Raw genomic sequence first — 17,858 nt, forward strand, 5'->3', positions numbered from 1 at the left:
TTTAGATATAATTTAACCATGCTGCATGTTAACTGTGTATTGAAAATGTATTGGCTTTTTCTTGATGGGCTAACTAATGATGTAGATCTTTTATTGTCTATAATCAAACCAAAAGCACTAATGTCATTCACAGTTACAGCACATGGCTCTGAAAACTAATACAATCTAAGTCGCAAAGATTTTTTTAATGCTCATGAATTTATTGTCTCACGTTATTTCCAACTCCCCTCAGATGACCACTTCAGAAGATTTGTCTGCCTTGGTAAATGGTACTGACAGCCCAGAAGAAAAGACACTGGAGAGTGAAGAGAAATCAGAGGTTGAAGAGAAGCTTCGCGAGAGAGCTTCCAAACCTCCGCCCTTGATATTGTCAGAGCTTGAACTAGAGAAGCCCAGAGTTTCATCCACACTTCCCATCTTGACTCCGAAAGAACAACCTGCCCAATGGGAGGGATACCTTGCACGTAAACATGAGCTAGAAGGACCTAATAGGAAAGCATCAAACAGGTGAATTTCTAAGGCTCTGAAATGTTTTTTTAACTTGTGGAATCTGAATGTGAATAACATTTTCAGCCTTGGCTCTGTTTACAGCAGTCTTGCCTCTAAGATCTCCTTCAGATAATGAACACAAAAGGCAAGTCCCTACGCATTACTGTAGGGGTGCTCCTCTGTGACGTTCACCATCTTTCAGATGAGGTGTTAACCTGACACCTCACTTCCCTCTCAGGTAGACTTAAAAAATCCCATGGTGCTATCTTAAAGAAGTGGGTGGTATTATCCATCCATTCTGGCCCATATTTAACTCTCAATCGATATCAGAAATGCTTATTATCTAGCTGTTACCACACATTGTGTGTGGGAATTTACTGCGCTCAATTGAGTTGCTGCACTTCCTACAACAGTGACTGCACTTCAAAAGTTCCTCGTAGGCTGTGAAATACTTCTGAGTTGTCTGGCAGTCAAGTTGAAGGTGCTTTATAAATGCAAGTCTTTCTGATGCAGTGCAAATGAGTACTGTCCACAGCATAGCAAGATTGACATCATGAATATCTCAAGCTACTGTCATGGCTGATTTGATGAATGCATTGATGGTTTATTTTAAACCATTTTGGGAAAGGTTTCTTCTGTGCGATATGTCAGTCATATCATACAAATCATGTTTTTTTTTAACAAAGAGATTAACTAATTCATGCTGCTTTGAGGAAATCTTTCCCTATTGAACAGACATCGCTAAAAGGACTTTGTACTGCATCTGACCCAGGAGAGCAGAGACTCATGACTGGAACCTCAGAAATGGAAAAAATGCAACATTCTCAAAGCAAATTTCACTGTAATCACAAAAACATCCTGTTTTCTTTTTTAAGTTAGATAAATGTTTCCCTATTGACTGAATTAATCAGTTCCCTGCGGACAGTACTACTCTACCTTTTCACTGTTTCTCTTGATCTCCATGCTAACTACTTTGGATAACAAATCCTACATGAATCACACTTCATCTTGCTTAACATTAGAAAGATAAAGGTTTTTTATTTCAATTCACCCGACAAACATTATTCCCTCTTTCTGATTACATCTGAAGACCGCCTTTTTTCTGACATTAAACAAGACAATCATCACCTTTGGGTTTTATTTGAACCTGAGCTAACCTGCAGCCTCTCTGTTTTCCCTACTTGCTTCCACCTTCTGATACTGGAATATTCCATTGTGCCTCTGTTGGCTGCGGATTAAGCTATCCAAGGGTTCCTGCTGGCCCCTCTTTCTTCACCCTCCATGAACTGCAATAAATCCAGATCTGTGTCCCATCTTTTGGCAAACTAAACCCGACTGACCTGTTATTGTAATTTTCCAACGCATTTGATTCAAGATCCTTCTCATCTACAACAAATTGCTCCTTGACATTTCCTACCCTTAAAATCTCCCGAAACCTACCTTTTTGATCAAGTATTCACTCACTTCTTAATTCTATCTCATTCTGATTTACTATCAGCTTTCAATATGTCTGGGAAACGGCCTGGGATATCTTTTCCGTTACTTTATATATTGTCACAAGTTGTCATACAGTGCTAAGGAAGTCCATGTTATTGAATTTGAAAGTTTACGCTTCTGTGTACAAATATGTGCTGCCTTCACACTTAGGTCTTGGGCTACCTTATATTGTGCCCTGAAGAATGGTGAGCTTTACTTCTATAAGGATACAAAGAATTGTAGTGCAGGAGTAACGTACCATGGTGAAGACCCCCTGAATCTGAAAGGTGCTTTGTGTGAAGTGGCTGCTGATTACAAGAAGAAAAAGCATGTATTTAAGCTGCGGTGAGTACATCCGATGGCAACCTGGAGATTTAATGTTGCTAACGTGGTGTGGAGGGATAGCTAAAATTTCTCTAAGCTGTGTCATGATATTCTATTGACATAAAACTGCAGCCTGAAAACAAGGTCAGAAAAGGGCAATACATCAACAACGCTTTAATAATTAGAGAAAATGTATCCAAAGAAATGAGAGGTGTCTGGCAACAAGAATTTATTTTTGGTGCTGAACATTAGCTTCAGTAACATCGGGCTGTTGGCAGGAGTTCTCATTTCACTCAGTTTCCATTTTGAGTAGTGCTGGGATTGCAACAACCCAGATCACATTTTGTTTCACTTAATTACTTTTCAGGCCTTATTGATTTCCTAAATTGTTCTGTGGGTTTAATCAATGTATTTCTGGCAGATTTCTGAAGCATTTCAGGGGAAGACTGACAGGGAATTGCGCACACCTAATGATCCACTATTCTATAGTTCTGATGCCTTGTTATTATAACTTGGAACTCCTGAAGTCGCCAGGCAAATAATGCCAACTTCAGGATGTCAGCCATTTTGTATCCAGCTATCTGTGGAATATTGCAGCAAGAAATATTTTGGTTTGTTTGTATAGCTGTCATTCCTTTTTCTCCTGAGATGACTAATATTTTCCAGGAGAACAAAACTGGTACCAGTAATCCATAATGCTTTTATAAATAGAATAGTACTTTCATAGAATGCATTTTCAAAGCTTTAAAGCAGTTGAGGAATTCAGATGACAGGGGTAAACTGCGACTGAGCCATTAATGAGAATTATTTGCCTCCAGACTGCGTTACTACTGGTAACCCCTTAGTTATCTGTTGGAGCTAGAGGTCTGATTGTAGAGTACCCAATCATGTTGTTAAATAATGATGCAATCACGTGTGGGAGCTCTCAATCTAAATGTGTTGCATTTGATGTTCCATTTCAGATTGAACAATGGCTCTGAATATCTGTTCCATGGTAAGGATGAGGTAAGTCATTCTGAACACTCATATATTCTATTCAAAACCAATATCCCTTTTGTAACAGGGACACCAAAATAAATCACTGTGAATTTTAATTAATGACTAAGTCAAATGTACACAGTCAGGGTAATTTTATGTATTTTCAAGCTCATTTATGAAACCCAATTCCGACAATTCAGGTTCAAAGCACACATAATTTATTTAATAAATAATCTATGCAACCCAGGAGTCGTTATGTCAAAAGAACAGTTTGAGTATACCAGGTCTATATTCCACAGAATTCAGTAGATTTTTGAAGGGCTTAATTCTTAAAGGACTTAATTGATAGATACAAGAAGGATATTACCCCTGCTTGTGGGGCCAGTCTGAGAAGACGAAATTAGCCAGGCAGGACCAAAAGGAGAAATTTCTCCTTTCAAATGATTGCGTATCTTTGGAATTCTCCACCCCAGAGAACTATGTTTGCCCATTCATTGAGCACACTCAAACTGTGACTGTTTTTGGATACTGGGGGAATTGTCGGTACAGGGATAGTGTGAGAAGATGTGGTGTGGTGGAAGATTAGCAACTAGGGATGGACAATAATGTTGGCTTGGTTAATGAACATCTCATGAATAAATTAAAAGCAAATTATATTTAATGGTGAAGCAGGCTCAAAGGATTGAATGGTCTTACGTCCTTGCTCAATTAAAATGCATTACAAAAATAACAAAAGATGTCAACAATGGTGGGAAAAGAGACACTATAGGAAAAAAAATCTATGAACATTGTTAACATAGAAATTTGGAATGGACTGTTGACACGCAACATAGTTTTCCTTTGTTTGTATGGAAAAGAATAAATTTATGTTATACTGCACATTTGGAATTTTCTGAGTCTCGTTTTACATCTGAACTGCAACACTAATTGTTATCAGTCAGTAATTGATGTAATTTCAGATAGGTATAGTAAGCAAATGTGTATGGTTTCCCTTCATTATTATTGCCTGCAAGAGTTTCAGTTCTCATTTAATTCCTTTAAGTTAGTTTGTACAGAATCATTTCCTGCTCTGTCCAACAAAGTGTTTTGTCAGTTATGCGCTTATACAGCGCACCATCACTTCTTCAAATTGAATTTCCAGTATGAACCATTGCCACTGAAGAAACATTTGCATTCTAGTAAGCTGATATCTTAGAACTGTATGTGTAGGTTAATAAGAAGTTGCATAGTAAATGGCTCTGTTTAATTAATATCCATTTGTGCTTTTTATTTGTTCGTGGCATGTGCGCATCATTGGTAAGACCTGCATTGTGGGACTATCTATAGTTGCTCTTGAGAAGGTCCTGGTGAACCATTTTCTTGAACCACTACAGTTAGCGAGGTGTAGGTACTCATAAAGTGCTAGTAAGTAAGGAGTTCCACCATGTTGATATGGTGTAAATGAAGGAAAGGTGAATATGTCACAGTCAGTATAGTGTATGGCTTGTAAGGGTTAGGGATAGGGCATGTTGCACCTACTGTCTTTGTCCATCTAGTCAATAGAGGTTATAGGTTTGGAATGTGCTGATGCATTAAGCTGATTTGCTCTGAATTAAATTCCAAATGGAATGAGCAATTAGTCTGCCTGTACTTTATACTTGCCAGTTAAAATTTTTGATGTAATGTCAGAGGTTTTCCAGGTCTGTCTCAAAAAGACACCGGGGACAACCCCATCAATTGGTTCTGTATGACTGAGTGTGATGACTGGATCACACTGGATTGGTACACTGTCACTGCAGACCTAACAGTCTTTGAAATATTTTGCTGGTTCCTGTTTTCAGAAAGAGCAAGATAGGTTAATTTTAATTTTTGTGTTCCCAAGTCATTCCTTCTCATTGATAAACAATAGGAGTATAGAAGAATCAGTTCTCAGACTTCAATGGTGTGTTAGATATTAGTTTAACTCATGCAGCTGAATTATCCAAAGAATTGGTTAAGAGTCAGTTTCAAGAAGTTTAATGGAAAATGTTTGCACTCTAGTGAGTTATCTCAGGCAATTTTACACTCAGTATGTATGCACCACACCTCTATGGTGCTGCTCTCACGCTATCTTATGCTCAGGAATGATAGAAATAGTCATCATGGCCAAGACCTTCTGGGATTCCCCGCACCAGCTCCATGCTTAAAACCAACTCAGCACCAGGTCAACTGCTGTCAGCTGGGGTGCCATGGTGGCTCAGTGATCGGCACTGCTGCCTCACAGCGCCAGGGACCCAAGTTCGATTCCACCCTTGGGCGACTGTCTGTGTGTAGTTTGCACATTCTGTCCGTGTCTGTGTGTGTTTCTTCTGGGTGCTCCGATTTCCTCCCACAGTCTGAAGATGTGCAGGTTAGGTGGATTGTTGATACTAAATTGCCCATAGTGTCCAGGAATGTGCAAGTTAGGTGGATTGGTGATACTAAATTGCCGACAGTGTCCAGGGATGTGTATGTTAGGTGGATTGGCGATACTAAATTTTCCGTAGTGTCCAGGGATGTGTACGTTAGGTGGATTGGCGATACTAAATTATCCGTAGTGTCCAGGGATGTGCAAGTTAGGTGGATTGACAATACTAAATTGCCCATAGTGTCCAGGGATGTGTAGTATAGGTGGATTGGCGATACTAAATTGTCCATAGTGTCCAGTTAGGTGGGAAATGCAGGGCTACAGGGATAGGGCAGGGTGGTGCGTCTGGGTGAGATGCTCTTTGGAGGATCCATATGGGCTGAATGGCCTGCTTCCAACTTGTAGGGATTGCATGAATCTATGAGCTAGGAATTCCTCTTCCCTGCTATTATCAGACCTTTGAACAGAACTCTCAAGCATTAGTGTTGATCTCTCTGCACCTTCTCTGTGGCTGTTACACTGTATTCTGCACTCTGTTTTGCTACCTTGATGCACTTTGTATGGTATGACCAGCCTGTATAGCATGCGAAGCAACACTTTTCACTGTATCTTGGTACATGTGGCAACAATGAATCAAACACAAACTCAAACCTGCATGGACACCTGATGTGGAGGAGATATCATATGGGTCTTTGTTGGCCCCAGTGGAAGAAGGTGTTGCATTGCAGATACACTAGGCATCATGGCATGGCATTTTGACCAACATCTCTAAACTGAGTAGAGCACCACTGCCCATCTCTCATCTGTGGCAACGTCATGAGGGCACCAATGACTGGAAGCTCCACATTAGGAGGCAACTCCACTCCTAATGGACGTTGACTTTGGTCCTGGGCTTCCAGATGATTTGTGTAGCAGCTGTTAGTGCAGCAGTCACAGAAATGGCCATAGCTCTGAGTCTGGACCCATTGGGGATGGTTCAAATGAGTCTATATGAACAATATCAGAAATAAAGCAGCTCCTCCATAATGTGATCATTCAACAGTCGCAACAGACATAAATAATATTTGAATATCAGTCAGCGGCTAAGAAAATGCAGCCTATAGTGTTAAAAGGTGCAATTGGCTGCCCAGCAATGTAAGCAAAATAACTACTGGATAAATATCTAGTTAATAACGGGACTGAGACTTACTAGCGGCATTAAGATATTTTATTTATAGCTTTGTCCAGGTAATTATGATATTAAACAAACAAGCTTTAATTTCGGAGATAGCAAGAACTGCAGATGCTGGAGTCAGAGTCGATACAGTGTGGGGCTGGAGGAACACAACACATCAGGCAGCATCAGAGGAGCAGGAGAGTCGACGTTTTGGGCCTGGACCCTTCATCAGGACTCTTAAAGCTTTAATGTCCCTAGAATGTCAAAGATAAAGTAGTGAATTGATCAACATTTTCAAGACATGAAGTGGAAGTAATCATGTAAATAGCGAGAAACTGTTTCCGTGGTTAGGGTGTCTGGCACAAGGAGGCATCGTCTAAAAAAACCTTGAGCCAGATCTTTCAGAAATTAAATTATACTGCCAAAGACAATGGGTGCTAAGGGTTTGGCGTTCTCTTTTGCAAGCAACATTTGATGACAAATTATAAACACAAGATTGACAGATTTTCATCAGCCAAAAGTATCAAAGGATATGGAGACTGAGAGTAAGGCTGCATATCAGGCATGATCTCATTGAAAGGTGGAACAGGCTTGAATGGTTAAATGGCATACTTGTGTTACTAAGCTCCCATGCTAAGGAAAATGCCTGATTTCAAATGTTATTTATGATGTTTATGCAATATTATGGATATTTGCTCAACGTTAGTGAAGAAACCATGGATGAATCTTCCCAGCCAGGTCCGGAAAATGATATCTGGTTGAGATCCCAGTGTAATCCCAGCCTCCCCTGGCTTTGCCTTGATGTAGGTTTTCCATTCCTACAAGGACCCCAGTGGGAATCTGGTGGGAAAGCAACTGAGACAAATTGAGACAAATAACTATGAATATTCAAGATTGAACCTGTGTTTCAGTTCTCCAGACCATGCCAATCTTATGTGTTGTGGCTTGGGAAAAACAGTTGCAAATTGAGAAGGATCAAACGAGAGGGCACAAGTTTAAAATAACTAGCAAAAGAAGCAAAGATGACATGAGGAAGAACGAGTGGTTAGGACGTGGAATGCACCAACGTAGAGGTGTGGTGGAGGCAGGGTCAATTGAGGCATTCAGGAGGAAATCAGACGTAACTTGAAGAGGAAGAATTTGTAGAATTTAGGAGGAGAAAGGAAGGGAATGGCGCTAGGTAATTTGCTCAATCGGAGAGCTAGCGCAGACATAAAAGGGTCCTTCCTTCTGTGCTCTAACAATTCTGTGACTCCACTGTGCAATGTATCAAATTTGAATTAAAACACTTTGTGCTAAGTATTTTGCAAACTACCACAAATCAAAGCAATTTTTTTTGGTGTGAGATGCATAGTCAGTTTTCGGTCTTTGGGGTCACAACATCGGCATAAAGGATGTACTTTAGCTGAATTCATGGCTAGTTATTGTAGTTGAAGACATAGTGGTACAGATGAAACTAAATTCTTTGTCATCTTTCTTGGTGTGGACAGTCTGGTGGTTTTGTATTGATGAACTTTTCTTTTCCTGCTGTAGGAGGAGTTGCACAACTGGATCCACAATCTCAACGCAGCAATAGCAGAACAAGACAAACCACAGAGTACAAGACACGGTGAAATCAAGGCACATACTCTACCTCTCCCACCTGTGATCGCTCCAGAAACAAGTCCTGGCAAAAAGGACAAGGAGAAAAGATTTAGTCTTTTTGCAAAAAAGAAATGATCAGTGTTAAAACAAAAAGAAAAAAAGATGTTTAGTGCCTACATTACAAAATGGTGGCAGTGGTCAAACTGCACCAGATTTTGGGGAATGGGGGAAGAGCAGTTTCTCCAAATGTAAATATATATTTCATCTTTTTAGGAAGTGATTAGAAAGCATTTTTTTAAATTTACCAAAACTCTGCATGTCATCCCAAACAAAAAAAATGCCGAAAATTATTTTTTAAATAACTTACAGTTTAACTTGTATTTTGGTGAAACTGCAACATTTTTTCTTTTCCGAAATAAGTTCTTACAGTCCTTGCTAATGGCCGAGATATGTAAATCCAAATTTAATAGAGCTTTAAGATCACGGCAAATTACCCAGGCACCCTTTTGGTTCTTGAGCCAGCACATTAGTGATTTCTTGTATTAGGCTAGTCTTTTTCACATTCTGTAAAACAATAATGGAACAATGGGACTCCAATAACACTGTTTAAATTAAATTGCCACTACCAAAGAATATTTTTGAAAAAGAGTATTTAACAATTCTAAGCTGAGGTCAATTTATTTTCAAAGCAAAAATGAATTATAATGTTTTTGGGCAGGAAACTATGTAAAATTGATAAATGTTAAGTGGTTCAGCTTTGAAATGGTTAAAAATACCAAGTTTGTACTGTATACATCAAGTTGGAGGCAATATTCTGTACATTTTGGCACATGTTTTGTAGTACTGACGTAGATTACATTTTAGCAAATTAAGGGTTTTTTAGATTTGTAGAAGCTTTATCTGGTCAAACTGCCTTCACGGTAAGAGTTATTTTGCCCAATGTGTATGGTGACATTGTAAATGTGTTCAGGAGCATTCAGTCTGTTGATTATTTTGAGCAAAATCAATCTGTTCCTTTAGGAAATCTTCACCAACATGTACAATGTCAACACATATATATATATATATACACACACAGATCAGAAAAGTCACTGCCTTTGCTTTTTTAGTTGTTGTTTGCAAACAAAGGGCTTTCTATTAAAAATACATTCATATTTCTATTAATTACATGAAAAGACACAACTATTTGTTTTCAAGATGTTAAACATTTCCAACCAGTCATTTTTGACTGATAACTGAAGAAGCCCTTTAAATATTTCACTTGAGTTATAAATATCACATGAAAGAAAGTTGGGGAAAAGTCAATGTATACACATAAAAGGTGCTTGCTTTTTTTTTTATTTGAATCATTCTCTTTGTTCTATATTGTGTTTGGTTGAGATTTTTCATTTGACAGTTTTATTTGAAAACACCATTGGACAAATGAGACAAGCTGTTTAGATTGATGTTATAATTTGTTTTTTTTTTGATAGAATGTTTGAAATTCTGTGCTATATCAGATTAAGCAAAATCTGTGCATAATCCCTGTAAAGGTGCAAATCTCAAAGGGGATTTGTTCAGGTCATTTCTTTTCTACATTAAAAATATAGGTTAAATGCTTTCTTTGAGATATTTTCTCACATCTCACTTTTTAGAACATGTAGCAACTAGTTCTGCCTTGAAAGGAGACTTCTGTCCTAACTTTAGGCATTCTATATAACAGCTGGTCCTTCAAATATGAATCATTACTATATTACTGGGACTGTCATCAAGTGGTCACTAAGGCAAGGTGATCATTAAGACAACTTCAGGTGTGATGAAAGAATAAGTTTATGATTGCAGAGAATTATAAAGTGCCAGTTTGATATAATGAGGAATGACTGAATCTGTGCCAGACTACTTCGACCTTCAGAGGTGCACGGGTATAGACATGTTAGCAGAGTTGGCTTGAGCTATTGACCCAACTAAATTTATTTAATTTTTAAACAATTTTTTTTTCAAATATCTGACGGTATCTCACCAGAGCTCTTTTGGGCTTCTGCTTGACACTCTCCTTTGCCATGTTAGAATAAACATTAGCCTAATGTCCAGGATTCTAGAATTAACTTCATCTCACACTTTCTCACATTCCTGAAGAATGTTTAAGGGATGTGCAAATTGTTGGCAGACTCTATTTTCACTCTTGCTTTCCTTTAGAAGTATTTGTCAGGAAGATGGTACAATTGAGAATTATTATAAGTAACTTACAAAGGTGCAAGTGGTGCGCTGGGTTGCTTTGGGGATAGTTTGTATTTGAATGACAGAACTAAGTAAAAAGGTGAGATAACAATGTGTAGAGCTGGATGAACACAGCAGGCCAAGCAGCATCAGAGGAGCAGGAAGGCTGATGTTTCAGGCCTAGACACTTCTTCAGAAATGGGGGAGGGGAAGGGGGTTCTGAAATAAATAGGGAGAGAGGGAGAGGCGCATAGAAGATGGATAGAGGAGAAGAGAGGTGGAGAGGAGACAGACCGGTCGAAGAGGCGGGGATGGAGCCAGTAAAGGTGAGTGTAGGTGGGGAGGTAGGGAGGAGATAGGTCAGTGCAGGGAGGATGGACAGGTCATGGGGGCGGGATGAGGTTAGTAGGTAGGAGATGGGGGTGGGGCTTGAGGTGGGAGGAGGGGATAGGTGGGAGGAAGGACAGGTTAGGGAGGCGGGGACGAGCTGGGCTGGTTTTGGGATGCGGTAGGGGGAGGGGAGATTTTGAAGCTTGTGAAGTCCACATTGATACCATTGGGCTGCAGGGTTCCCAAGCAGAATATGAGTTGCTGTTCCTGCAACCTTCGGGTGCCATCGTTGTGGCACTGCAGGAGGCCCTGGATGGACATGTCGTCTGCGGAATGGGAGGGGGAGTTGAAATGGTTCGCGACTGGGAGGTGCAGTTGTTTATTGCGAACCAAGCGTAGGTGTTCTGCAAAGCGGTCCCCAAGCCTCCGCTTCGTTTCCCTGATGTAGAGGAGGCCACAATGGGAACAGCGGATGCAGTATACCACATTAGCAGATGTGCAGGTGAACATCTGCTTGATGTGGAAAGTCTTCTTGGGGCCTGGGATGGGGGTGAGGGGGGAGGTGTAGGGGCAGGTGTAGCACTTCCTGCGGTTGCAGGGAAAAGTGCCAGGTGAGGTGGGGCTGGAGGGGAGTGTGGAGCGGACGAATGTCATCTGCGGAATGGGAGGGGGAGTTGAAATGGTTCGCGACTGAATGTCTGCAGAATGGGATGGGGAGTTGAAATGGTTCGCGACTGAATGCTACCCGAAGGTTGCAGGAACAGCAACTCATATTCCGCTTGGGAACCCTGCAGCCCAATGGTATCAATGTGGACGTCACAAGCTTCAAAATCTCCCCTCCCCCTACCGCATCCCAAAACCAGCCCAGCTCTTCCCCGCCTCCCTAATCTGTCCTTCCTGCCAACTATTCCCTCGTCCCACCTCAAGCCCCACCCCCATCTCCTACCTACTAACCTCATCTCGCCCCCTTGACCTGTCCGTCCTCCCTGACTGACCTATCGCCTCCCTACCTCCCCACCTACACTCACCTTTACTGGCTCCAACCCGCCTCTTTGACCGGTCTGTCTCCTCTCCACCTATCTTCTCCTCTATCTATCTTCTATCTGCCTCCCCCTCTCTCCTTATTTATTTCAGAACCCCCTTCCCCTCCCCCATTTCTGAAGAAGGGTCTAGGCCCAAAACGTCAGCCTTCCTGCTCCTCTGATGCTGCTTGGCCTGCTGTGTTCATCCAGCTCTACACCTTGTTATCTCAGATTCTCCAGCATCTGCAGTTCCTACTATCTAAGTAAAAAGGTGCTTCAGACCTCTCAGTACCTAATTCCCTGATTTAGCTATGCTAATATAAAGCAAAACTAATAAACAAAAACTAGAGTCATCTTGTTTTAATAGGTGGCACTTGTGAAATGGTGCTGATGGATTTTTTTTTTGGTGTTTGAAACATTCTGCCAAAATGAAGGATTACAGAACTGGGGAATCAACTGTTTATCCACTTTTCCACTCTCCAGCATGTGATGTCAGTATCATACACTTTTAAGTCAGCTTTGTCACTGTCAAAAATTAAATTTTGCTTCACACTGCCCAAAGAATGTGCCTTAAGCCAACTTCAGAAGCGGACCTTATAATATGCCAGGGTGATTTTTTTTTACTTTGCACACTTGCCACCCTCATGCCAGCTTTTCGATAAGGAAGTCAGTTTTGTGCCAAATTGTGAAGAGTTTTGTATTTGGTCTTTATCCCCAAGTGTGGCTGTGGCTGACTAATTTCCTAAATTATGTTGGAAGTAAACAGGGGCTTTCATTCCATGACAATGGTTTGACTTGTACCTTAATAGCTGTGAGAGGACAATGCTGCATTGTTAAATGAACAACTCATAGTCCACAGTCCAGATTATAAGTAGTCTCTGAATGATTAAACCAGTTCAGTGCCAAATTGTGTATAGCTTTGCATTGCAGAGCTGTTCTAACTCAGAACTAGATTGTGAGTATCCAAATGATTACAAGCTGAAGAGAAGTGGTTTATTCTACTAATCTCAGCTAGATTGAACCCAGTTTCTAGAGAGGAAAAGGCATAGTGCTATCAAGCTTCTCCAGCAGGAACTTTGGAAAGAAGCCAAAATATTCAGCATGTTCTACATCAAATACCTTGAGTATTACCTGTTGTTGCAGATGCCTAAAGTTTGATTTCCATTTTGATTGTCATTCTGGTGTTCTGAAGCTGAAATCTAGTCTGAACTTCGAAATTACTCAAATTAGGGTGCATCTTTGAAGCCAAAGTTGTGGTCAGTAATGATCTAAATGATTTAGGAATTAACCACATAAACAACAGCTATCAAAAAAAAGCCTTCAAACTGTCCATGTTGCTAAATGTTAAAGAATATGGGAAAATTCCACTGGTTTAAGCACCATTTTTTCTCCTTTTACCTCTTTGGCGTAGAACTTTGCAACTATACATACTGAGTAATAGCTTCATCAGCATTTTTAGACCAGTGTTTGAATGAACTTGCAATCTATTATGGCCCTAGCTTTGAATCAGGTCGAAAAGTTGTTTAGTTAAGCCAAATATATTTATGGAACACTTTTATAGCAATAATCACTGTAAGGTGAATACTTCAATAAAATGCAACTTGTTCTCACCTGAAAATATGGGCTAGGTTCAGTTTATACTAAGATGCACTCTTATTCGCTCAGCAAGAAGGCACTTCCAGAATACTGTATCAGAATTAGTATCATGCAAGCTCATTTCAGGACATTACTGAAATTTCAGCAAAATTAAAAGTCTGTAATAAGTGGCAAAATGTGTCAGAAACTGGTATAGGTCGTCAATTAATTAATATGTTTAATCAAGCTTAGGCTTTAATCAGCTGTCTGTCCCCTTACTCAAGCACAAAACATTTGGGTACATTCACATAATTCTAACTCAGTCTTGCACATTTGTACTGTTGTACCTATGATAAAAGAACTCTCAATTAATTTCTCTAAAATGCCATTGTGACGTGAGCTTAAATATTACAAAGCATTGGAAAAAATGTCAGTAGACCTTAGAAGCATTTGTTTAATGTTTTGGACACAGGCTGTAAATTGATTCTGTTTTGTTTTGAATGTGGTGTAGTTTTGGTGCAGCAGACATCAATGGAATAAAAAGACATCTTATATATTTTAAATACTGCAGTCACAGCTCATTTCACTTTACTTGTCTTTTTCATCTTTTTGTTCTTTGTTTTTGCTGTCTGTCTTTTTTATGTGAAGGTGAACATGCTTGAATTGTGCTATCCACTGACCATTTCCAGGTGCAAATCGATAATTGGCACTTCTTGTAAACGTTACCTTCTGAAAACCAGTTACCCCTGGTGCAGCTGTTTTGTTCCTCTCTTTTGGTGGGACGCACATAATCTTTATGCAAAGTGAAGAACAACTTAAAGCTGAATGTGCATGCCCTCAATTTAATTGAACGCAGATGTTTTAGAACTTCACGTTGACAGTGTAATGAACTGGTTAATGAATAACCTCAGCTGCAAGTGAATTGTGAATCGTGCACATTAATTACAGCCGCTAACCTTGCATTTAAATTCCTGAAGTGTGCAGATTCCTGTTGTAGCCCTTATATTACAGCCCAGGCCTTCCTTAATGAAGAAACTGCACCTGGTAGCATTGCTATTCTCAGTGTGATTTCCTAGGATTGGGATTCCTGAATCAAGATTACATTAGTCTATTGAGAGATAAAATAAAATTGTTTTTAGATTGCACATGTATCATATGTCTGGTATATTGTTACAGCCTGAATTCACTGCTGTTTTATTGCCCATAGGCAAACTCTATATGTGGTTCACAATTTTATAGTGGGCATTCATTCCACTCATATAACACATAAACGAATTTGGACGAAGTTCATTTTAAAAATATTCAGAATTTAGAATTCCATGCCACTTAACCACTTGGGATTTTGTTTTTAGTTATAGGCAGAAATGAATTGAAATGAAACCTAATTTAAATTGTGTCTACCACTATAACACTCCAATTCATTTGTTCAGGAGTGGTATTCAGACAAGGCAGAAAGTTGCACAATCCAGACTGTAGCTTTGTACTTCTATAAGCATAAGCAGTATCATTGCTGAAGTTTATTTTGTTGTAATTGATAAAATTTACATTTACAAAATGAATTATTGAATAAGAATGTAAAATGCATGAAACTCCTTTGGATGAACAATTGAAAATTGGAAGAAGGACGCACAGCTGTAACATGACCTGGTGTCACCAATTGGGACAATTCACGAATAATAAAAGTGCTCAAATTTCATGATCCAAGTTCTATACAAAGCTTAAATTTCAAAAGCTTGTCTCTAAACAATTACTCTCATGTGATTTATAAAAAAAAAAATATACAAAGTTTACAAGCAGAGCATTTTTTACTAGATTGCCATATTTCAATCCAGCTTTCAATTCTGCGCAAACCAATTATGGATCAGATTAAAACCTGGACTGAGAATGTAAAGCTGCAAAGGTTACACAAATTGCCCTGCAGAAGTAATCATGGGCAAAATTCAATGTAATCAAAGTCACTTAATCAACTATTCATCCATGTTCCTCATAAAGTAATTTTATAAAAGTTTTATTAATGGCAGACAGCTGTTTTGCTGACATCTTGAAATGTGTTAAAAATGCACTTTCGTGTGTAAATCACTTTTAAGACTGTAGTATTTAAAGAAACCGATATTTTGAGTAATAATGAGTACTTCTATATGCATTTAAATAGGCTACGAAGGTGCAATTGAACTTTTTGATGGTTATCAGTAAACTGTAAATTGTGCTTGGAGTCAAAGTGGTCATTGGTAATATTTGCACTAAGCTAATAGAACATATGTCTCTTGAGTGAACATCCTAATGTCTACTTCTCCTAAATTACACTTACAACAAGTAAAGATTTAGCCAGAAAAGCAGAATTACTGTGTGATATCACAGGTATATTGGACATATCTAGGTGACACTGAAAAATTAGCTGACACTGGTCAATGTCTTGTTTAAAGCTGGATTATGAGATTACTTGTTTATATGGAGTCATTCAATTATGTGACTAATTACATAACCTGATGTGATGTGTTTTAAGATTATTAATCTTTATTCATGGTAGTAAAGTTAATCTGTCTGGCATCTTCAATTGCATTTTTATGTGTCTGAAACTATGCTTAATGGGGGTTTATTCCAGACATTTCGCCACTGTGCAAAGGTTAATTCTGATTTGCCCAGTTTCCATGCTTTTTACTATGGTTTTATCATCTAAAGAACCTACAATATTTTTAAGGTATTTTAAATCGTCCAACAACAAGCCATCAAACTTCAGTGTTGTGCTGCATGTTTTGAAGAGAATCAGCCACTTGTGATGGTATAACTTTCTGGAGATGAGACTCATTCCAAAATTCTATGCCCATTTTACCATGAAAACATAATTCACCACAAAGGAACTGGATGAAATCTTGTGGATGGATTAATGACTAATCAACACAAATCAATATCCATTCCTATCAGAACATGAGAACACTAATTAAAAATTTCAGCCTTCAAACCTTTTTAATAAACAAGATGGCAGCGGAGTAGGGCTCCTGAGCTGGAGCTCGTCTGCTCCGACTGCTTTTCTTCCTTTTCTTGCTTTTTTCTTTTCTCTTAGGTTTTTTAAATTTTTGTCTCTCTCTACTTACCTTCTGGAGAGAGCTTGGTTGCAGAAGCAGTGGCAGTGACAGCAGTGGTGGGGCCCAGAACAGGCACTTTGGCAGTCAGCCTTGAGGTGTTGGTATGCCCAGGCAGATCTCTGGCAATTGGCAGCATCATAGAAGCAGCTTGGCTCCAAATGGCACAAGAGCGGTACTCTGGCCTGTGGCATAAGTAGCTGGTGAGCCCAATAGCAGTGAGACACAGTGAGGAATTTCAGGGATCAAGAGGTTGAGCCCTCATGGGGAAAGCCCATCGTGGAGCGAATGCAGGCCAATGACTAAAGAAGGACTGGAATTTGAAACTTTTAACTTTATTTCTTATTTATACTGCGAAGAACTGTAATAGCAAACTTTTAACTTATTTCTTTATTTTTCTACTTTTACCTAAGGTTTTATACCTAAGGTACCTTGTACCTAAATGGCACCATGAATGGCGATTTTCACCGTACTCCTGTATTCCTGTACTTGAATACACATGACAATAAAACCTAATTCTAGTTCTTTGTTCTGTGACCCTTTTTCAGTCTCAGTTCTGAAGTCTTCAACTGGCTGGAACTTCTCTGGCTTTTTAGGGAGAGTTCCAGACTTGCACTCTGTGTGAAGAAGTGCTTCCTGATATGAACCTGAATCCCTCTAATTTTAAACTTATGCCCTCAGTGGACTTCTCCACCAGAGGAAATAGTTACTGTTTGCATGCCTCATTATTTCCATTCATCACCTTAAACATCTCAATTAGATCACTCTTTAATCTTGTATATTCAAGGACATGTTAAGCTCGTCTATGGAACCTGTCCTTATAGTTTAATCCTTTAATAATTCCAAATCAAATAATTGAACTGCGCCCTTCCCTGTTCCTTCATCCTTCTGGAGGTGTGATGCACAGACGTGTGTAGAATACTCTAAATGGGATCTTAAATGTATCTTGTGTATCTGCAGAATATATTCCATTGCTTTGTATTTTATCTATGTTGTGTTAAAGGCTTGCATACTATTAGCCTTTTTAATTTAGATTTTTAAATTCCTTCAGGTTTTAGGAATATTGGTACTTGGATTCGTAAGTCTTCGCGTTTCTTCACACCTGTAACTTGTCATTGTTTCAAAAAGTCCTTGATCTCTGTTAGGTCTAAAGTAGATGGCCTCACAATCTAAAATATGTATTTGCAGTTCTCTGAGATATCCCAATGTCAGGTTAAGCCTTTAAGTATTGTTGATTGTCGGAAAAACCCATCTGGCTCATATGATGTCCATTAGGGGAGGAA

At 39.2% G+C, this 17,858-nt stretch overlaps 1 protein-coding gene across 1 annotated transcript; it reads left to right on the forward strand.

The window, feature by feature from the left end:
• Positions 1–232: 232 nt before the first annotated feature.
• Positions 233–9,972, forward strand: LOC125481073 (spectrin beta chain, non-erythrocytic 1-like; the record flags this gene model as incomplete). The annotated part of the gene is made up of 4 exons (XM_048592197.1): positions 233–507; positions 2,137–2,310; positions 3,252–3,294; positions 8,322–9,972. Coding segments are annotated over 4 exons (678 nt in total), but the record flags the coding sequence as incomplete, so codon positions are not given.
• Between the last annotated feature and the right edge of the window lie 7,886 nt (positions 9,973–17,858).

Source organism: Rhincodon typus, unplaced genomic scaffold (genome assembly GCF_021869965.1).
Source record: "Rhincodon typus isolate 14 unplaced genomic scaffold, sRhiTyp1.1 hic_rhity00000797, whole genome shotgun sequence".
NCBI lineage: Eukaryota > Metazoa > Chordata > Chondrichthyes > Orectolobiformes > Rhincodontidae > Rhincodon > Rhincodon typus.